Source organism: Lontra canadensis, unplaced genomic scaffold, assembly GCF_010015895.1.
Source record: "Lontra canadensis isolate GAN:19392208 unplaced genomic scaffold, GSC_riverotter_1.0 scaffold148, whole genome shotgun sequence".
Classification (NCBI taxonomy): domain Eukaryota; kingdom Metazoa; phylum Chordata; class Mammalia; order Carnivora; family Mustelidae; genus Lontra; species Lontra canadensis.
In genome coordinates, this window is record NW_022631142.1 from 220,474 (window position 1) to 244,198 (window position 23,725).

The window sequence follows — 23,725 nt, forward strand, 5'->3', positions numbered from 1 at the left end:
TACTAACACTGCATATGCCATGCCCAGCCACCAAGTGCCCCGGGTGGCCACCACCACCATCCTCAGTCACTGTACCCCCAATAGCCACTTGGCTGTGGGAGGTCTGGCCTGGGACTAGAGGTTCAGTGCAAATTTTGCTAACATCAAAAGTTGCCCCAAGCCTTTCTGCTGGCACAGAGATCCCACAACAAATTCAACTCAAGAAGCAAGAAGGTCCACACCAAGACACTTAGTAATTAAAAAGGCAAAAAATAGTGATAGAGAATTTTCAAGGTAGCAAGAGAAAAGAAGACAGCTACATACAAAGGAAACCCCAAAAAGTTATCAGCTGTTTAGCAGAAACTTTGTAAGTTGAAAGAGGATAGCATAATGTATTCAAAGTGCTGAAAGGGAAAATTCTGCAGCCAAGAATGCTTTACCCAGCAAGGCTATCATTCAGAATAGAAGGAGAGATAAAGAGTTTCCCAAACAAAAGTTAAAAGAACTCATGGCCACTAAACCAGCCCTACAAGAAATGTTAAGGGGGAATCTGAGTGGAAAACAAAAACCATAAGTAAGAATAAGAAAAGTAAGAATCACAAAATAAAAAGATGTAACAAAACACGCCAAATGTCTGAAATGTAGAAGGAAGAGAAGTAAAAACTGAATTTAAAAACAAGCGACCATCAGCTTAACATAGACTGCTTTATGCAAAAGATGTTATGTATAAACCTAATGATAACTACAAATCAAAAAACAGTAGTAGATATGCAAAAAACAAAAAGTATGGAACCCAAATATATCACTAACTCCCCCCCCCAGCAAACCATGAAAGAAAGAAAAAAATCAGAAAAAATTTACAAAAACAACCACAAAAAAGTAACAAAATGACAATAAATACTTATCAATAGTTACTTTGAATGCAAATGGACTAACTGCTCCAATCAAAAGATATAGGGTGAAAGAGTTTATAAAAAAAAACAAGACCCAATTATAGGCTTCCTACAAGAGATTTATTACAGGCCTAAAGACACCTGTAGATTTGAAGTGTGGAGATGGAGAAACATTCATCATGCAAGTGGATGTCAAAAGAAAGCCAGAGTAGCAATACTTACATTGGACAAACAGACTCTAAAATAAAGTCTGTAAAAAGAGGCAAAGAAGGACTCTATATAATAATAAACAGAACCCAACAAGAATATATAGCAATTGTAAATATTTTTTATGCACCCAACATGGGAGTACCCAAATACACAAAACAGTTAATAACAAACATAAAGGAAATATTCAATAGTAATACACCAATAGTAGGGGACTTTAGCTTCCATTTACATCAATGAACAGACCATTCAAATAGAAAATCAATGATGAAACTAACTTTGAATGATACACTGGACCAGATGGATTTAATGGATATATTCAAAACATTCCATCCAAAAGCAGCAGAATACACATTCTTTTCAAGCACAGATGGAGCATTCTCCAGAATAGATCACATGTTAAGACCTGAAACAAGCCTCAACAAATTCAAAAAGAGCGAAGTTACACCATGCATATTTTCTGACCATAATGCTATGAAATTAGAAATCAATCACAAAATATCTGGGAAGATTTTGGGAAGATCCACAAATACATGGAGATTAAATAATAAATAAATACTAAATAATGAATGGGTCAACCATGAAATGAAAGAAGAAATTAAAAAGTACATAGAAACAAATGAAAATAAAAACAGAATAGTCCAGGGGCACCTGGGTGGATCAGTTGGTTAAGCTTCTGCCTTCAGCTCAGGGCATGGGTGAGGGTCCCTGCTCCCTCCCTCTCTCCCTCTGCCCCTCCTCTCTGCTTGTGCTTGCTCTTTCACTTTCTCTCTCTCTCCCAAATAAATAAATAAAACCTTAAAAAAACAACAACAACACACAAATTGTCCAAATCTTTGGGATGTAACAAAAGCAATTTTTTTCTTTTTCTTTTTATTGTGTTATTAGTCACCATACAGTACATCATTAGTTTTTGAGGTAGTGTTCCAAGATTCATTGATTATGTATAACACCCAGTGCTCCATGCAATACATGCCCTAAATACCCACCACCAGGCTCACCCATTCCCCAGTTCTTCCCCTTAAAACCCTCAGTTTGTTTCTTGGAGTCCACAGTCTCTCATGGTTCATCTCCCCCTCTAATTTCCCTCTCTTCACTTTTCCTTTCCTTCTCCTAATGTCCATGTTATTCCTTGTGTTCCACAAGTAAGTGAAACCATATGATTGACTTTTTCTGCTTGACTTATTTCACTCAGCATAATCTCCTCCAGTCCCATCAATGTTGATACAAAAATTGGGTATTCATCCTTTCTGATGGCTGAGTAATATTCCATTGAATATATGGACCACGGATTCTTTATTCATTCATCTGTTGAAGGGCATCTTGGCTCTTTCCCCAGTTTGGCTATTGTGGACTTTGCTGCTATGAACATTGGGGTGCATATGGCCCTTCTTTTCACTACATCTGTATCTTTGGGGTAAATATCCAGTAGCACAATTGCCGGGTCATAGAGAAAAGCAGTTATTTTTTAAATATATCTTTTATTTTTATTTTTTAGAGTGGGAAAGAGAGGAAGAGAGAGATAGAAAGGAGGGACAGAGGGAGAGAGAGAATCTTAAGTAGGCTCTGCTCCCAGCACAAAACCTGACACAGGGCTCAATCTCACAACGCTAAAATCATGACCTGAGCCAGACTAAGGGTTAGATACTTAACAGACTGAGCCAGGCAGCCACTTCCCAGCAAAAGCAATTCTAAGAGGGAAATTTATAGCAATACAAACCTACCTCACAAGGCAAGAGAGACCTCAAACCTAAAGAAGCTGGAAAAAGAACAACAAACAAAACCTAAAACCAGGAGAAGAAAAGAAATAATAATAAAGATTAGAGCAGAAATAAATGATATAGAAACTAAAACAAAAACAAAAACAAACAAACAAACAAAAAAAGAACAAAAAAACCAGATCAATGAAACCAGGACCTGGTTCTTTGAAAATATCAACCAAATTGATAAACCTCTAGGCAGACTCTTCCAGAAAAGGGAGTGGGGAGAAGGATTTTAAACAAAATCACCAATGAAAGAGGAGAAATAACTAGCATCCCAGAAATACAAATAATTGTAAGAATATTATGAAAAACTATATGCCAAATAAATTAGACAACCTAGAAGAAATGGATAAATTCAGAGAAATATAACCTACCAAAACTGAAGCAGGAGGAAACAAAATTTGAACAGATCTTTTACCAGCAAGGCAATTGAATCTGTAATCAAAAAAACACCCAACAAACAATAGTCCAGGGGCAGATGGCTTCACAGCTGAATGCTACCAAACATTTAAGGAAAAGTTAATGCCTGTTCTACTCAAACTATTCTAAAAAATAGAAGAAGGAAAACTTCCAAATTCATTCTGTGAGGCCAGCATTATCCTGACACCAAAACCAACTAAATATACCACAAAAGAGAATATCTCTGATGAACATAAATGCAAAAATCTCAACAAAATACTAGCAAATAAAATCCACTGGGATGAAAGGGTGGTTCTATATTCACAAAATAATCAATGTGATAACATCTCATCAATTAAAAAAAAGGATAAAAACAGTGATCATCTCAATAGATGCAGAAAATGCATTCGACAAAGTACAACACCAGTTCGTGATAATAATCCTTTAAAAAGTAGGTTTAGAGGGAACATACCTCAACATAATAAAGTCCATATATGAAAAACCCACAGCTGTTATCATTCTCAATAGGGAAAAACAGAGGTTTCCCCCTAAGGTCAGGAACAACACAAGGATGTCCACTCTTGCCATTTTTATTAAACATAGTACTAGAAGTCCTAGCCAAAGCAATCAGACAACAAAAAGAAATAAAGACATCTAAATTGGTAAGGAAGAAGTAAAACTCTCATTATTTGCAGATAATACTATATATAGAAAACTGTAAAGACTCAACCAAAAAACTACTAGAACTGATAAATGAATTTAGTGAAGTCACAGGATACAAAATCAATATGCAAAAATTTGTTGCATTTGTATACATTAGTAATGAAGCAACGGAAAGAGAAATTAAGAAAATAATCCCATTTACAACCACACCAAAAACAACAGAATACCTAGGAATAAACAAAGAGGTGAAAGACCCATATTCTGAAAGTTATAAAACATTGATGGAAGAAATTAGAGACAGAAATGGAAAGACATTCCATGCTAATTGCTTAGAACAATTGTTAAAATGTCCATATGACTCAAAGCAATTTACAGATTTAATGCAATTCCTACCAAAACACCAACAACATTTCTTCATAGAACTTCATAGAAGTAGAACAACAACAAAAAAAATCACAAAATTTATATGGAACCATTAGTTTGGTTGGAACTAGACTCTTTGGAAAAGACTCTGAATAACCAAAGCAATTTTGAAAAAGAAAAAGCTGGTGGTATCACAATTCCAACTTCAAATTATGTTACAAAGCCATAGTAATCAAAACAGTATGTTACTGGCACAAAAATTGACACATAGATTAATGGAACAGATTAGAAAACACAGAAATAAGTCCCAAATTTTGTGGTCTTTTAATCTTCGATAAAGCAGGAAAGAATATCCGATGGGAAAAAGACCGTCTCTTCAACAAATGATGTTGGGAAAACTGGACAGCCACATGCAAAATATTGAAACTGGACCACTTGAAGAGAGCACAGGCATTAATTTCTCTGACATTGGCTCTAGCAACATTTTTCTAGATATGTCTTCTGAGGCAAGGGGAATAAAAGAAAAAATAAACTATTGGGACTACATCAAAATGAAAGGCTTCTGCACAGCAAAGGAAATAATGAACAAAACTAAATGGCAACCTATGGAATGGGAGAAGATATTTGCAAATGACATCTGATAAGGGGTTAGTATCCAAAATATATAAAGAATTTATACGATTCAACACCCAGAAAACAAATAATCCAATTTAAAAATGAGCAGAAGACACAGACATTTCTTCAAAGAAGACATCCAGATGTCCCACAGACACATGAAAAGATGCTCAACACCACTGATCATCAGGGAAATGCAAATCAAAACCACAATGAGATATTACCTCTCACCTGTCAGGATGCCTAAAATCAAAAACACAAGAAACAAGTGTTGGAGAGCATGTGCAGAAAAAGAAACCCTCTTGCACTGTTGGTGGGAATACAAATTGGTACAGCCACTTTGGAAGACAGTATGGAGGTTCCTCAAGAAATTATAAATAGAGCTACCCTATGATCCAGTGTTTGCACTACTGGGTATTTACCCAGAAATAATTCAAAAACATGAATTCAGAAGATAATTCAGAAGATACATGAACCCCTCTGTTTATTGCAGCATTATTTATAGAAGCCAAACTATGGAAGCAATATAAGTGTCCATTGAATGATGAATAGATAAAGAAGGTGTGGTATAATAGACAATGGAGTATTATTCAACCATAAAAAAAAATCTTTCCATTTGCAGTGCAAAGTGAAGCTAGAGAGTATAATGTTAAGCAAAATAAGTCAGTCTGAGAAAGACAAATACCATATGATTTCACTCTTATGTGGAATTTAAGGAACAAAACCAAGAGCAAAGCAAAAGTGGGGGGACCAAGAAGCAGACTCTTAACTATAGAGAACAAACTAATGGTTATCCGAAGGGAGGTGAAGGGGAGGATGGGTGAAATGGGTGAAGGGGATTAAGGAGTGCACTTGTCATGATGAGCACTGGGCAATGTATAGAATTGTTGTATCACTATATTTACACCTGAAACTAAGATAACATTGTATGTTAACTATACTGGAATTTAAAATTAAAAAAAAAATAAATAGAAGGGAAAAAATTAGAAAATGTTTCAAGAAGGAGGAGATGATGATATTTAAAGTGCTTAAGAAGTTGAGAAAGATGATGGAGAAATAATTTTTGGATTTGGCAACATGGAAGTTATTGACGACCTCTAACAGTTTTGGTGGAGTGATGAGTTCAGAAGCTCACATTTGAATAAAACACAGGAGGTGAGAGAATTGAATCAATATAGACCTCCCTTTAAGGAAAGTGGTGTTTTCTGTTTTGTTTTGTATTGTTTTGTTTTTGGTGAAGGGGAGTTGACAAATGGGGAAGTAACTGGAGGAGAATGTGAGGGCAAGGAAGAGGGTTTTTTCCTTCTCTAAAAATTGAAGACATGCTTGATTATCTTCCTCTCTCATTCACACTTCCCCCAAATTTGAACCATCACCAAGTTCTATTTAAGCTCATAAATCACTCAAATCTATCCTTTACTTTCAGTTACCACTGTTACCATCTTATTTATCATTATCCCTCACATAGATTACTGCAGTACAAGTAATAACTGACTCTCTACCTACACTATTATTCTCATTAAATCTCTTTTCCAAATACATATATAATCAGTTACCAGACCATTCCTTCCCATCCCCACTACATTATAAAGGACTTCTGATTGCTTTTAGGAGAAAGACAAGTGACATAACTTTTAATTTTTTAAATTTAACTTTTAAGGCCCTACATGGTCTGCCCATTTCATCTCCCACTTTCCTCTTGCTTTCACTGTTTCTGCTACACTGTCCTAATCTGGCCCCTAGGTCTTTATCTTGATATTATTTCTGACTGAAATACTTTCTTCTACAACTCCCTTCCTCCACAACACTCTGCCTAATAAATTACTATTTCTTCAAATGCCCAATTCAGTCTTTTCCTCAAAAAAGCCTTCTCCCTGACTCTCTAACCAGATTAATTCCCTTTGTTGCATACTCCCACAGTACAACAGGTACCTTTCCTTGATAACTCTTTCCAAAGTTGTAATTTTTCATTTTCTTGTCAGCATTTTATTAATGTCTGTCTTCCTTAATAGTCTTTAACCTCCACAAGAGCAATAATGGTTCTGTGAGGGTAGTGGCTGTGCTTTTTTTCCCTTGACACTATATATCCAGCACCCAGCATAATGTCTGTCCCATAGCAAGTACTCACTAAATATTTGTTAAGTGAACTTAATTCAATGAATGAGTGAATCCTAGTTGCCTAGACCACATTAAGTAATGAAATACAGTCTCTTAAATTTAGAAGTTTTCTAGTACTTCTGTGTGAAGAAATGGCAATTAGCATTATTTTTTAAATTGGTAAGTTTGGCATGACTATTAGAAACTACATTTCCTTATACTTAACTATCTTTGATCAGCTGGAGTTTTACTTGCTGCTTCGTTATTTTTAACGGTCTCTCAAAATTGTTTGCATTGCAAGGGTAAGGTCATGGGTACATTTGCATTGTAAGTCATTAGTTTCAATCCAGTTTCCTTCTATTTAATTTTGCCAGATATATTATTAAGTAAAAAACTGATGAATTAATTTCATTTCATTCCTTTGTCATAGAAGGGAAATTTATGAAAAGACTAGTTAACATTAAACTAGATTGATGATCTCACAACCAGAAAGATGGATATCAAAAAATCGTGGTTAATTTCAAACTGGAAATATTAATCCTGCATAAAAAGTGGCTTAATTTACATTCTATGAATAAAATAGGTATAGTAAAATCAGTAACATATGAGAAGGGAATATATATGTTGATTGGTGTTTTAAAAATAAATATATGGGGGGGAAGCAAGATGGCAGAGGTGTAGAAGATGTAAATTTTGTCTGGTCCCAGGAATTCAGCTAGGTAGTTATTAAACCATTCTGAGCACTATGAACTCAACAGGAGATCGAAGAAAAGAATAGCAGCAATTCTATGAACAGAAAAGCAACCACTTTCTGGAAGGTCTCTTCTCATTTGCTTAGTGTATATTTTTCTGACATCATTGTTACCCTTTTAGGATTTTCTTCTCTCATTCATCTATTCTTCTCTGGAAAAAATGATAAAATGGAAAAATTCATCTCAAAAAAAAAAAAAAAAAGAACAAGAGAGAGTACCGACTGCTAGGGTCCTAATCAATAAGGACATTAGTAAGATGTCAGAACTAGAGTTCACAATGGCGACTATAAAGATACTAGCAGGGCTTGAAAAAAATGGAGAAGGTACTAGAGAATCCCTTTCTGGAGAAATAAAAGAACTAAAATCTAACCAAGTTGAAATAAAAAAGGCTATTAATGAGGTGCAATAAAAAATGTAGGTTCTTACTGCTAGGATAAATGAGGCAGAAGAGAGAATTACTGATATAGAAGAGCAAATGATGGAGAATAAAGAAGCTGAGAAAAAGAGAGATAAACAACTACTGGATCACAAGGCGAGAATTTGAGAGATGAGTGATACAATAAGACAAAACAATATTAGAATAATTGGGAATCCCAGAAGAAGAAGAAAGAAAGAGAGGGACAGAAGGTATATTAAGAAGAACTTCCTTAATTTGGGGAAGGAAACAGGCATCAAAATCCAGGAGGCATAGAGAATCCCCCTCAAAATTAATAAAAATAGGTCCACACCTCATCATCTAAGAGTAAAACTTACAAGTCTCAGAGACAAAAAGAAACTCCTGAAACTAGCTCAGGACAAGAGGTCTGTAACCTACAACAGTAGAAACATTAGATTGGCAGAAGACCTATCCACAGAGACCTGACAGGCCAGAAAGGACTGGCATGATATATTCAGAGTGCTAAATGAGAAAACTATGCAGCCAAGAATACTAGATCCAGCTAGGCTGTCATTGAAAATAGAAGGAAAGATAAAAGTCTTTTAGGACAAAGAAAAACAAAAGAATTTGCGAACACCAAACCAGCCCTACAAGAAATATTGAAAGAGATCCTCTAAGCAGAGAGAGAGAGTCTAAAAGTAACATAAACCAGACAGGAACAGAGACAATATACAGTAACAGTCACCTTACAAGCAATACAATGGCACTAAATTCATATCTTTCAATAGTTACCCTGAATATAAATGGGCTAATGCCCTAGTTGAAAGGCACGGCTATCAGATTGGATTAAACACACACACACACACACACACACACACACACACACACACAAGACTCATTGATATGCTGTCTACAAGAGACTCATTTTCGACCCAAAGAACCTCCAGATGTAAAGTGAGGGGGTAGAAAACCTTTTACCATGCTAATGGACATTAAAAAAAAAAAAAAAACCCTGGGGTGGTGATCCTTATATCAGACAAATTAGATTTTAAACCAAAGACTAATAAGAGATGAGGAAGGACACTATAACATACTTAAAGGGTCTAAGCAAAAGATCAACAAGGAAATAAAAGCTTTAAATGTCACACTGGACCAAATGGACTTCACAGATATATTCAGAGCATTCCATCCCAAAACAACAGAATACACATTCTTCTCTAGTGCACATGGAAGAGTCACCAGAATAGATCACATCCTGGGTCACAAATCACATCTCAACCAGTACCAAAAGATCAGGATTATTCCCTGCACATTTTTGCACCACAATGCTTTGAAACTGAAACTCAATCACAAGAGGAAAGTTGGGAAGAACCCAAATACATGGAGGTTAAAGATCATTGTACTAAAGAATGAATGGGTCAACCAGTATTAAAGAAGAATTTAAAAAATTCATGGAAACAAATGAAAATGAAAACACAACAGTTCAAAACCTTTGGGATGCAGTAATGGTGGTCCTAAGAGGGAAGTATATAGCAATACAAGCCTTTCTCAAGAAACAAGAAAGGTTTCAAATACACAACCTAACCCTACACCTAAAGGAGCTGGAGAAAGAACAGCAAAGAAAGCCTAAATCCAGCAGAGCAGAAACCAATGAAATAGAAACCAAAAGAACAGTAGAACCAATCAACAAAACTAGGAGCTGGTTCTTTGAAAGAATAAGAATTAATAAGTTCTTTGAAAGAATAAGAATTAATAAATAATAAGAATTAATTATTAATAATAAGAAAGAATTAATAATCTGGCCAGATTTATCCAAAAGAAAAGAAAAAGGACCCAAATAAATAAAATCATGAATGAGAGAGGAGAGATCACAACTAACATGGAAGAAATACAAACAATTATAAGAACATATTTATGAGCAACTCTATGCCAATAAATTAGGCAATTTGGAAGAAATGGATGGATTCCTAGAACATATAAACTACCAAAACTGAAACAGGAAGAAATAAAAAACCTGAACAGACCCATAACCAGCAAGGAAATTGAAGCAGTAATCAAAAATCTCCCAATAGACAAGAATCCAGGGCCAGGTGGCATTCCAGGGGGAATTCTACCAAACATTTAAAGAAAAACTAATACCTGTTCTTCCAAAACTGTTTCAAAAAGTCAAAATGGAAGGAAAACTTCCAAATTCCGTGAGTCCAGCATTACTCTGATCCCAAAACCAAACAAAGACCCTATCAAAAAGAAGAATTACAGAGCAATATCCCTGATGGATATGCATACAAAAATTCTCACCAGAATACTAGCCTATAGGATCTAGTAGTACATTAAAAGGATTATTCAACACAACAAAGTGGGATTTATTCCTGGGCTTCAGGGTTGGTTCAACATCTGCAAATCAATCAGTGTGATACAATATATTAATAAAAGAACAAGAACCATATGATCCTCTCAATAGATGCAGAAAAAGCATTTGACAAAGTACAGCATCCTTTCTTGATTAAAACTCTTCATAGTGTAGGGATAGAGGGAACATGCCTCAATATCATAAAAGCCATCTATGAAAAACCCACAACAAATATCATTCTCAATGGGGAAAAATTGAGAGCTTTCCCCGTAAGGTCAGGAACACAGCAGGGATGTCCACTATCACCACTGTTGTTCAACATAGTACTAGAAGTCCTGCCTAAGCTATCAGAAAACAGAAAGAAATAAAAGCCATCTGAATCGACAAGAAGTCAAACTCTCACTCTTTGCAGGTGATACAGTACTTTATGTGGAAACCCAAAAGATTCCACCCCAAAACTGCTAGAACTCATACAGGAGTTCAGTAAAGTGTCAGGATATAAAATCAGCATATAGAAATGAGTTGCATTTCTATACACCAACAACAAGACAGAAGAGAGAGAAATTAAGGAGTTGATCCCATTTACAATTGCACCCAAAACCATAAGATATCTAGGAATAAATCTAACCAGTGAGGCAAAGAATATGTACTCTGAAAACTGTAGAATACTCATGAAAGAAATTGAGGAAGACACAAAGAACTGGAAAAATGTTCCATGCTCATGGATTAGAAGAACAAATATTGTGAAAATGTCTATGCTACTTACAGCAATCTATACATTCAATGCAGTCGCTATAAAATACCATCAACTTTTTTCACAGACTGGAAAAATTGATCCTAAAAACTGTATGGAACCAGAAAAGACAAAAGAATGTTGAAAAAGAAAACCAAAGGTGGTGCCATCACAATTCTGGACTTCAAGCTCTCTTACAAAGCTGTAGTCATCAAGACAGTATGGTACTGGCACAAAAACAGACACATAGATCAGTGGAACAGGATAGAGAATCCAGAAATGGACCCTCAACTCTATGGTCAACTAATCTTTGACAAAGCAGGAAAGAATGTCCAATGGAAAAAAGACAGTCTCTTCAACAAATGGTGTTGGGAAAATTGGACAGACATGCAGAAGAATGAAACTGGATCATTTCCTTATACCACACATACAAAAAACTCAAAATGGATGAAAGACCTAAATGTGAGACAGGAACCCATCAAAATCTTTGAGGAGAACACAGACAGCAACCTCTGTGACCTCAGCCACAGCAAGTTCTTCCTAGAAACATCGCCAAAGACAAGGGAAGCACTCAGCATAATCTCTGAGTAAAATAAGTCAAGCAAAGAAAGTCAATTATCATATGGTTTCACTTACTTGTGGAACAAAGGAAATAACATGGAGGACACTAGAAGAAGGAAAAGAAAAATGAATTGGGGGAAGTAGGAGGGGGAGACGAACCATAAAAGAGACTGGATTCTGAGAAACAAACAGGGTTTTGGGGGCAGGGAGTAGGGACATGGGTAAGCCTGGTGGTAAGTATTAAGGAGGGCACGTATTTTATGGAGCACTGGATGTTGTACATAAATAATGAATTTGGAACACTGCACCAAAAACTAATGATGTATGTTATGGTGACTAACATAAAACAATAAAAAAAATGACAAGGGAAGCAGGGCAAAAATGAACTTTTGGGACATCATAAAGATAAAAGATCTGCATTGCAAAGGTAACAGTCAACAAAACCAAAAGACAACTGACAGAATGGGAGAAGATATTTGCAAATGACAAATCAGATAAAGGGCTAGTATCCAAAATGTATGAAGAACTTATCAAACTCAACCCCCAAAAAACAATCAAGTCAAGAAATGGGCAGAAGACATGAACAGACATTTCTCCAAAGAAGACATCCAAATTGCCAGCAGACACATGAAAAAGTGCTCAACATCATTCCACATCAGGCAAATACAAACCAAAACCACAATGAGATACCACCTCATACCAGTCAGAGTGGCTAAAATTAACAAGTCAGGAAATGACAGGTGTTGGTGAGGATGTGGAGAAAGGGGAACCCTCCCACACTGTTGTTGGGAATGCAAGCTGGTGCAGCCACTCTAGAAAACAGTGTGGAGCTTCCTCAAAAGGTTGAAAATAGAACTACCCTATGACCCAGCAAATACACTGCTGGGTATTTACCTCAAAGATACAAATGTAGTGATCCGAAGGGGCACTTGCACCCCAATGTTGTTAATAGCAATGTCCACAATGGAAACTATGGAAAGAGCCTAGATGTCCATCAATAGATGAATGGATATAGAAGGTGGTATACACACACACAGACACACACACACACACACACACAAAACGGAGTATTATGCCGCCATCAAAAAATGAAATCTTACCATTTGCAACGACTTGAATGGAACAAAGGGTATTATGCTAAGCAAAATAAGCCAATCAGAGAAAGACACTTAAATGATCTCACTGATATGAGGAATTTGAGAAACAAGACAGAGGATCATAGAGGAAGGTGGGGGAAAATGAAACAAGACAAAACCAGAGAGGGAGACAAACCTTAAGAGACTCTTAATCTCAGGAAACAAACTGAGGATTGCTGGAGTGGAGGGGGGTGGGAGGGATGGGGTGGCTGGGTGATGGACATTGGGGAAGGTATGTGCTATGGTGAGTGGTGTGACCTGTGTAAGACTGATGAATTATAGACCTGTACCCCTGAAACAAATAATACATTATATGTTAATAAAAAATAAAAAATATTAATATTCCTGATTTTAAACCTTTATGTATAACTATTAGAAATAATTTTAGTTATTTATAATGGAACTCAGGTTTGATAATATTCTCTATAAAATATTTTTCAGAGAAATATTTCGAAATTCCAAATTTAAAGCAATTGATAAGAGATGCAGGCAAAGATCATCAAAGGGAAAGATTAAATCTCATTCTCAGTGTGTCTTTATTTCTCGAAATTTTCATACTGGAGGATTCCAGACACAGGTAGTGTATGACGTTTTATAGAAATATTTTCAAATAATTTATTTGATACCATGTCACTAACATTGTTGTCTTTAAATCTGAAAAACAGTATCCACTGTTTTCAATTTGAGAGATAGTAATATGGAGCTAAATTTAAATTACCCAAACTAGTTAGTTTTTATATTATAGGAAAATGAAAAACTAAAAGGAAATGTCTGCTCTTATAGTTGCTTCTCTATATCTCTAGCCTAAGAACCTATACTCCTCATATTAGGATTATTACAGGGATGAAGAAAAATGGCATAAGAAAAATAAAACAAAATTGCCAGGCTTAACAGAGGAAAGTGATTTGGAAATAAGAGGAAACTCAGAAAACCAAATAATCTAAAAAACCAACTAACTGAAATTAAGTACTACTTAACAAAGATTTATTAAGACTTCAGTATATTCTAAGCTCTGGGGAACCCCTGTTAAGGATGATAAGGTATCCTTATTGTAGTACAAGTGGGAAAGGCAGACACATAGTTAACTTTCTGTTATGTGGTGTCAAAACAGTGTTATATGGACAAAGTAAAACAGGAGAGATACCAGTGGAAATGTAAAACTATGATATAATTAAAACAAATATTAGTGGTTTACAGCATCATCATTATTATTATAGCATTAATAAAAAATAGCAGCAAATTGATAGAATATCAAAGTTTCATTGTACATATTGAATATTGAACTCAAGTTGAACTCAGTGTTCATTTATTGAACAAATATTTTTCAAGTGCCTTAAATATGACAACACTAGGTTTGGCACTGAGGCTACATAAATAAGATATGAGTTCAGATCTAGATGAGCCCAAAGTTAGTAGAGAAGAAAAACATATAAACTAAAAATTGCATCATAATGTGGTATGAGCCACAGAATTGAGGAAATGCAGACAAGGGAGCATAAATTGAGAAAGCCTTCACAGAGAAGAAATTTTTAGTTGGATTTTGAGAAAGGAATAGAAGTTTGCCAGGAGGAAAGAGAACAAAGGACATTCATTCTATGTTCAAAGGCTTGCAGGTATGAAAGTAAGTAACATGTTCAGTAAAAATGTTATAATGTTTGGGAGCTAGGGTTCATAAAGGGAAATGGTGGGGAAAGGTCCTGGAGATGAGGTTTTGAGAAACCTCATTTACAGCCTAAGGATTTTGGATTTTACTCCATAGACTTTACAGATCCACTGGAGGCAGTATGGGATTATAGTCAAGAGCATAGACTATAGAGCCAGTTGATGCAGGTTCAAATCCTAGCTCAACCACTGCTAGCTGTGTAATCCTAGGCAAATTACTTACTGTGTGTCTGTTTCCTCATCTGCAAAATGAGGATGATTTAATCTCTATAGAATTGTTATGGGAAGTAAATGAATTAGTATGTAAAAAACACTCAGAATTGTGCCTGGCCACATAGTGAGCACTATACAAGTTTACCATTATGATTACCGGGAGGTTTTAGGCAGGTGGGTTTAATGATCAAATCAATTCTAAATAGTTCTTTCAAATAAAGGGTTGTTTGAAATTAGGATTGCATTGCAGAGAGAAATGTTTAAATGTATTTACTGAGTACCCTTCACATGCTAGGCATTTTGCTGGATACTATAGTACAATGATGTCTTCATACCTAATGATAGATACAGGTAAACAAAATGTCATGAGTACTATGATGGAAGAAGTATATATATAATAGTACTGTTTAACTGTTTATTGTTCATTCAACAAATACCTAATAAAGTCTTATATGCCAGGCACTATTCTAGGCAACTGGAAATTTGGTAGTGAACAAGGAAAACAAGAGTCCCTGTTTGAATGAGATTTATAGACTAATGGGAGAGATAAATAATATACAAAAAAATGTAGAATATTATTCAAAATTATTGGTAGTGATAGGAACCTAATTCAGAAAAAAAGATAGTATAAATCATAGTATGAAAACCTTATGAAAAGAATAAGGTAGTACTGACTTCAGCCACAATCATTTCAGGCAGTACAAAAGGATTCTTTTTCATATTGTCCTTCTTTTTCTCATCTCAGTTTCTGCCTGTGTATTGGCCTCTTCCTCAACTCCTAGAGACAGACAGGCAGGAGGATGAAAATTATAATGAAAGATGCGGCTTAATGGATAGAACTAGAGCTGAATTTCTAAAATGTATATTGTGAAATACAGCATATAAACAATAGAGTACCCAGAAACAATTTAAAGACTAATAAGTGTAATTATTTATACCCACCACTCAGAATAAGAAATAGAATATTATCAGTACCTTTGAGGTGTCCTGAGCCTTCATTTATCTCTTACAGTTTGTATCCCAGCCCTTCACTGCAACTATCTTATAATTGCAGTTAACCATTTCTTTGCTTTTCTTTATGATTTTACCAATGTATTATTAAATTTTACTTGATTTCAGACTCCATGTCTAATATACTCTTACCTTTTTGTGCAACATTATGTTTCTGAGATTCATCCAGGTTGGTGCATATACCCATAGTGCACTATAGACTTTTTTTTTTTAAAGATTTTATTTATTTATTTGACAGAGATCACAAGTAGGCAGAGAGAGGAGGAAGCCCCATGCAGGGCTCGATCCCACGACCCTGAGATCATGACCTGAGCTGAAGGCAGAGGCTTTAGCCCACTGAGCTACCCAGGCACCCCACATTATAGACTTTTTTTTTTTTACAGTATTCCAGTGTATGAACTGACCAAATTTTGTTTGCAAATAACCAAAATTATAATTAAAAGACCTCGAATAGCTAAAGCAATCTTGATAAAGAATAAAAATGGAGGTATCACAATCCCAAATATCAAGATACTCTACAAAGCCTTAGTGATCAAAACAATGGGGTACTGGCACAAAAACAGACCTATAGATCAATGGAACAGAAAAGAAAACCCAGAAATGGATCTACAACTGTATGGTCCACTAATTTTTGACAAAGCAGGAAAGAATATCAAGGGAAAAAAAGATAGTCTCTTCAACAAATGGTGTTGGGAAAACTGGACAGCAATGCGCAAAAGAATCAAACTGGACCACTTTCTTACACCATACAAAAAAAATAAATTCAAAATGGTTGAAAGACCTAAATGTGAAACAGGAAACCATCAAAATCCTAGAGATCACAGGAAGCAACTTCTTTGACGTTGGCCATAGCAACTTCTTACTAGCCGTATCTTTGGAGGCAAGGGAAACCAAAGTAAAAATGAGCTATTGGAACTTCATCAAGATTAAAAGCTTCAATGTCGTATCTAAAACCTTTTTCTAATCTAAGGTGTAAAGATTTATGCCTATATTTTCTTCTAAGAGCTTTAATAGTTTTAGCTCTTATATTTAAGTGTTTGATCTATTTTGAGTTAGTTTTTGATATGGTGTGAGGTATGGGCCCAACTTCATTCATTTACATGTACATATCTTGTCCCAACACTATTCGTTGAAAAGACTATTCTCTCCCCAATGATTGTCTTCAAACACTTGTCAAAAATCAATTTGCTATAAATATGAACATTTACTTCTGGAATGTCAGTTCTATTCCATTGATCTATATATCTATCCTTATATCAGTTCCACATCTTAATTATTATAGCTTTGAAGTAAGTTTTAATTTCAGGAAGTTCTCCAACTTTTTTTTTAGGATTGTTTTTGCTATTAAGTGTTACATTTTATATTTCTATCTTTGATCCACTTTTAGTTAATTTTTTTTAATAAGGTGTGAGGTTTAGGTCAAAATTCATTTTGGGAGCTCCTGATGTCTAAGTGTTCCAGCACTATTTATTGAAAAGACTATCCTTTTTACATTGAATTGCTTTTGCAACTTTTATCAAAAATCTGTTGAACAAATACATGTGGGTCTATTTCTGGATTCTCTGTCTATACTGTTTACCTGTGTGTCTATTTCTATCAAAACCACACTCTAGCTACATAGTAGGTCATAAAATTGGACCATATGGTTCCTCCAATTTCATTGTTCTTTTTCAATGTTTTTTTTTTTTAGATTTTCTTGGTTTTTTGCCTGTTCATATAAATTTTAAGATCAATTAATCTCTAACTACAAAATACCTTTTTGAGGGACGCCTGGGTGGCTCAGTTGGTTAAGCAGCTGCCTTCGGCTCAGGTCATGATCCCAGCGTCCTGGGATCGAGTCCCACATCGGGCTCCTTGCTCGGCGGGGAGCCTGCTTCTCCCTCTGCCTCTGTCTGCCTGTGCTCGCTCGCTCTCTCTCTGTCGCTGAAAAATAAATAAAATCTTTAAAAAAAAAAAAATTTAAAAAAAAAAATTCAAAATACCTTTTTGAGATTTTAAAGGAAATTACATTTAGTTTATAGATTAGTTTGAAGCAAATTGCCATCTTTACTACAATTGATACTTATATTGACCTGTCTTCTGTGACTTTTATAAATAAATTTACTTATTACTTTTAGTAATTTGTGTGTGTGTGTGTGGACTCCATAGGTTTTCTTCAACACAATTATATCATCTGTGAAAAACATCAACTTTACTTATTTTCTAATCTTTATGCTTTTAATTTTTCATCTTGTACTGGGTAAGACCTCATGTAATAATGATAAATAGAAGTATCAGGAACAGTTATCCTTTTTATATCCCTGATCTCAGAATACATTCAACTCTTTACCAGTAAGTGTAAAGTAACAATGAAATTTTTGTAGATGCATATTGTCAGGTCAAGGAAATTCCCTTCTATTCTTAGTCTAATGAAAGTTTGTTGTTTCTGTTTTTTTTAGTCATGAAGTTTACTCAATTTTGCCAAATGGTTTTTCTGCATCTTTTGACATTGTTCACATAGATTTTCTCTTTTGTTATTGTGAATTACATCGAATTTCAAATGTTAAATCAACCTTGTATTCCTGGAATATTCCTGGAATAAACCCCAATTTACTGATATATTTTAAATCACTTTTACATCTATGTATATGAGGAATATTATTCTATAATTTTCTTATCTTGTAATATCTTTATTAGATTTTTAAAAAGATTTCATTTATTTCTTTATTTGAGAGAGAGAGAAAAAAAACAGGAGCAGTGGGAGGGACAGAGGGAGAAGCAGGCTCAGGGAGCCTAGCCTGGTGCTGGGCTGAATCCCAGGACCCTGTGACCATGACCTGAGCCGAAAGCAGACACTTAACAGCCTGAACCACCAAGATGCCCTTCTTTGTTGTTAGATTTTAAAATCATAGTTATTCTGGTCAGAAAACTATGAAATGTCTCCTGCTCCTCTACTTTTTGAAAAATTTTTGTGTATAATTGGCAATACTGCTTTCTCAAAGGTTTTCCTAGAATTCAGCAATGAGGTCACGTAGGTCTAGAATTTTCTTTCAGAGAAAGTTTTTGACTATAAATATAGGACCTTTAATAGATATGGGGCTATTTAAGTGTTTTATTTTGTATGCTTTAGAAATTTGTTTTTCAATGAATTTGTCCATTTGATCTAAATTGTTAAGTTTATTGGCATAAAGTTTTAATAGTATCCAGTTATTTTCCTTTTAATATCTGTAGAATCTTTAGTGATGGCACACTTTTCATTCCTGATTCTTTCTCTCTTTTTCTAAATCAGTCTTGCTAGGAATATTCAATTTATTATCCTTAGACTTCTTTTATGTAAACATCTAATATTTAAATTTTCTTCTAAGCAATGCTTTTGCTGCATCCCACAAATTTTTATGTTTTGTTCTCATTATTCAGTTCAAAATATTTTAAAAGTGTCCTTTTGTTGTCTTCCAAGATATTGACATTTTTGAAGAATGCAGTCAGTTACTTTATAGATCATAAGATTGATTTTGACTTTCCTTGTGATCAGATTCATTTTATCACATATGAAGACATACAATGTTCATCTGCTTTTCACTAATAATTTTAGTTGATCACACCATCAGGATGATGTCTGTTCTTCACCCATTGTATTATTCCTGTTTTTACCTAGCAATTAAATAATCTGTGTGAGACACTTTGAACCATGTAACCATGAAAATCTCTTTCTTCATCAAACTCTACTTACCAAGTAGACAGGTGGTAAGTAGAGTTCCTTTGCTTACCTGAACCAAGGTAAGGTTCTTACCTGAACCTTGCTTTACAAAGCTGTAGCAAAATAATGTTTTTCTTATGATACTACTTTCATCTTCCATTGGGCTTTCTACTAAAAGAAAAAAATTCTTTGTCTTTATTATCTGTGTAGACTCATGGGTTTCTGAGTTATTCAGCAGACGGTAATCCATTACTGTACTTATTTTGATGCTCAGTTTTTTCCAGATTTAACCAGTGAGAACCCCCAAGGTTGTTTCCCTTTTTTATATATCCCTGTCATTTTTTGAGCCCTTACTTCTGAAACTATAGCATAATTTTTAATAGTTGGAAGAATATTGATTATATTATTATCTATGTATCATAATACATTTAAGTATTTCTTTTAGAATTTTAAGTTACAGATTTTAAAAATGGTTAAGATTGTTGTAAAGAACATTCTGGTAACTGAATATTTACATAAATCCAAAATTATTAACCTGGCATAATACATTTCTAGAAGTAGATTTGTTATATGGCCTTCCAGAAAAATTCTACCTACTTATAGGCAGAAATATGTAAGAATGTCCATTTTGCAATTCCCTTAAATTTGGGTGGAATTTCAATCAGTCTAGGTCCTTATTCTGTGGTCCCCAGACCAGCAATATTGTTATTACCTAGGCGCATCTGTTAGAAATGCACAGTCTCAGACCCCACTCCTGACCTACTGGGTCATAATCTGCATTTGAACAAACTCACCAGGTAAAACATAGGCACATAAAAGTCTGAGGGGCAGCATTCTGATATAATTTATATAGGAGTCACAAACTGAATTGGTCCTAAATCTAGGCAAGGTAAGTCAGGAGCCTGTACTGACATTTATATTAATAAAAGGTAAACAGAACAAATAAGTAAAGTTGATTGCAAAAAAAGTGCTTAGGTGTTATCCTATATACATATAAGACATATGAAATATATATATTATATATATACACACACATGCACACACACACACATACTATATAATGTATATACTATATATTGTATAGTGTATATACTGTATATATACACTATATTGTATAATGTATTATATATTGTATAATGTATATACTATATATATACTATGTATATACTATACATTATATAGTATGTGTGTGTGTGTGCATGTGAGTGTGTGTATATATATATATCCTAAGAAACCATTTTGGGGGATAGGACAATGCAGATCAGCATGGAGTACTAACACTGTTCCCCTAAAACACAAGAAAGCAATGTTGTTCTCTCTCCTGCCTCATCTTTACCCACACCATCCCAAACACCCTATGTAGTAGCCCACTGTTTATCTAGTGGTCTAAGAAAAACCTGAATCAGAACCACTTGCAGAGTATTACAATGGATACTCCCAATCTCCTCCCAGAGAATGTGTTTTAGTAGGGTCTGATATTATGTCCCAGTATCAGCATTTTAATAGGCACACCAGGTGATTCTGATGCCCTGGAGTTTGAGAACTACTATACCACTACACTTTCCAGAATACATCTTAGAATATATTGTTTGAGCAACTGTTTTATTTGCTTCAAAAGAATAGCACATGAATTCATGTTTTTGTTGTTGGTTAATGAAATGACTAAGTCTAAGAATTCCAATTACTTTTTTAGACCTCTCTAGTTCTAATGACTCTGAGTTAGTGAGGAGGGGAAGAAATAATCCTGATGAACTCTATTTCACCCCTTCATTCCTAATCCTGAGATTGCCTTCTTGAACCAGTTCACATTCTCTCCAGATGATACCTAAACACTTTTTTTTTCTGTCAGTATATTTTGATGAAATAAACTCATATTGTGGAAAAAAAATTCCATCAAAACCTTATTATGAAGTTAAAATATATTATTCTCATATAAATATATGTTAAATATATTAAAGAAATTATAGAGAAACCATTCAGTTTTTTAAATATGAATAACTTTTTTTTATGTAGGAGGAGCAAAGAAAAAAGGAAACAGCACATATAAAAGGTAAATTTTCTCAACAATTTGTTAGAAGAAACCATAATTATGTATAATTATAGCAATTTTTAAAGAACCAAGAGGCCTACCTAAATGTTATCTAAATATTGTTTTAATACGATGGAAATTCAAAGGAAACATTAATGTATTAGTATGTGAGTGGGCATATATTCCTTAAAAAACAAAACTTACAATGTCACATCTTAAATTAAAATGTGAAATTCAAATTTTTGTTCCTTATTTATACCCAAAAGCATCATAGTCAGGAGCATCTTGGTGGTTCATTGGGTTAACTGTCCAATTCTTGATTTCAGCTCAGGTCATGATTTCAGGGTTGTGAGATAGAGCCTGGCGTAGAGCTCCATGCTGGGCATGTAGCCTATTTCAGATTGTCTCCATTCATCCCCCCACCATCCCTAAGGTTAAAAAAAAAAAAGTGTCATAGTCAATGCCATATAGTTATCCTGGAGGGTCAAAAGACATGAGTATTTTATAATCCTCTAGATATTGCATATTATGTCTTACTACCTCAAAATATTATCCTCCTATGTAAGAAATGTTGGATATACAAAATGTAATAAGATATTTAAAGCAGCTTTAAAAATTAATGTTACACATTAATATCAAAGTTCAGTATGTAAAATATTATAAAAGATACTTAATCCTAAGTATATATATACTATATATTATGTAGTATATTTTCTAAATCTTAACATTTTTAAATATCAACTGTGCAGTATAAATAATGTAATAATTGAAGAAGCATGAATCTTAGAGTACTAGAAGTCTAGGTGAAGTCTGTTGTGTCTCTGATCTGTGGTGAGTCATCAGTCTCTAAATCTCAGTCTTCTCTTTTGTGAAATGGTTCTAATAATACCTTACTTGAAAAATTATTGAAAAGATAAATGATATATGGAAATATATCAAACTGCTTCACATATTATAAGGCACTCTGAGAATGTTAGTAGTTACTTTAATTGGTGTCAAGGCAACACATAGGCCCTTTCCACTGTGGACCAAACATTTTGTAATCTACCTGCTTACAATATTCCAGAACTGAGCTTTCTAGCCTATTTAGAATCTTCTCCTATTAAAATGGGTTGATTTTCTTTAGAACAGCCTTTTCTATTCTTGATTGTAATGAAGTTGTTAATCCCCAGTTACATACTTAACATTGTACAGATGATGATAGCAACTTAGAATTTTCACTATTGCATCCTTCTGTCCATTTTAACCCAAAAAAGAGTCTGAATTTTAAAAAGAAATATCACCTTTATAAGTAAGATTCAGGTCATGAATGTATAGTATTCATAGTATATCTAATTTTCTTTTACAGTAATTAAAGATCACTCTAAAGACGAATTCTGCCTTGCAAAACAAAAGGTCATTTGTGACCCCTCAGAGACTAGCTTGGCAACACATCCCAGCAGTGTTACCTTAACCTTATCAACACTACCATCTGATTCTTATTACAGCCAAAGTATAGAAGCAGCTGATGACTGGTTTTCTGATGATATTCTAGCAAAAAAGAGCTCTCCAATGCCTTTTCTCAGGGAACCTCTACTGGAAAAAGTATTTTCATACCTGTCAACAATTTCCTTAGAAGACTGTACTGAAAATGTACTGAATATGGCACTTTATGATGATCAGAAAGATGACAGCATTAAGGAAATATTTTCACGAAGAAATGCAGAGGTTGAAATACAAAACCTTCAACATAATATTGAATGACTTTTTTTTCTTTTGAAACATTGTATACACTGAAATCATGGAAAGTTAAAACTGAATCACCATACTAATATTACTTGTTCTTTATCTTAGAGTGGTCCTACTTCCCTCGCCATTTCTTATTTCTAGAAACAAAATTACAGGAAGCAGTAGAGTGACATTATGAATATTAAGTTTAACTCCTTGTATTTCATCAAAGGACATAATAAATAATATGAATGTATTTCAACATACAAGAGAAATACTTTAAAAAATCTTCAGCATAAATAGATTTTTGAATAAAACATTCACAACATTTCCTTATACTTTTGACATTTTCAATTTTACTTCCATGTGGGTAGGGCTGGGCAGAATACGTCCATCAGCTTTTCTGAATTTTAAATACATAAATCTCTTAACATTCAAATTTCATTTTGTCATGATTTTGGTAAACAATATAATTTTGCTCTTCTAGGGGAGCCTGGAAACTGAAGAATCCAGAAAATAATTTTCTTTGCCCCTTCCTAT

At 34.4% G+C, this 23,725-nt stretch overlaps 1 protein-coding gene across 2 annotated transcripts in view; it reads left to right on the forward strand.

Moving 5' to 3' along the window:
• The window catches only part of CUNH1orf185 (chromosome unknown C1orf185 homolog), a 42,597-nt gene extending 19,320 nt beyond the window's left edge, over nt 1–23,277 (forward strand). For both annotated transcript variants that reach the window (XM_032844130.1, XM_032844131.1), the window contains exons 3-5: nt 13,329–13,464; nt 21,463–21,499; nt 22,827–23,277. In XM_032844130.1, coding sequence (XP_032700021.1) covers nt 13,329–13,464; nt 21,463–21,499; nt 22,827–23,221 — 568 coding nt within the window. In that variant the 3' untranslated portion in view covers nt 23,222–23,277. The remainder of the gene's footprint in view (nt 1–13,328; nt 13,465–21,462; nt 21,500–22,826) is intronic.
• The last annotated feature ends 448 nt before the right edge of the window (nt 23,278–23,725 follow it).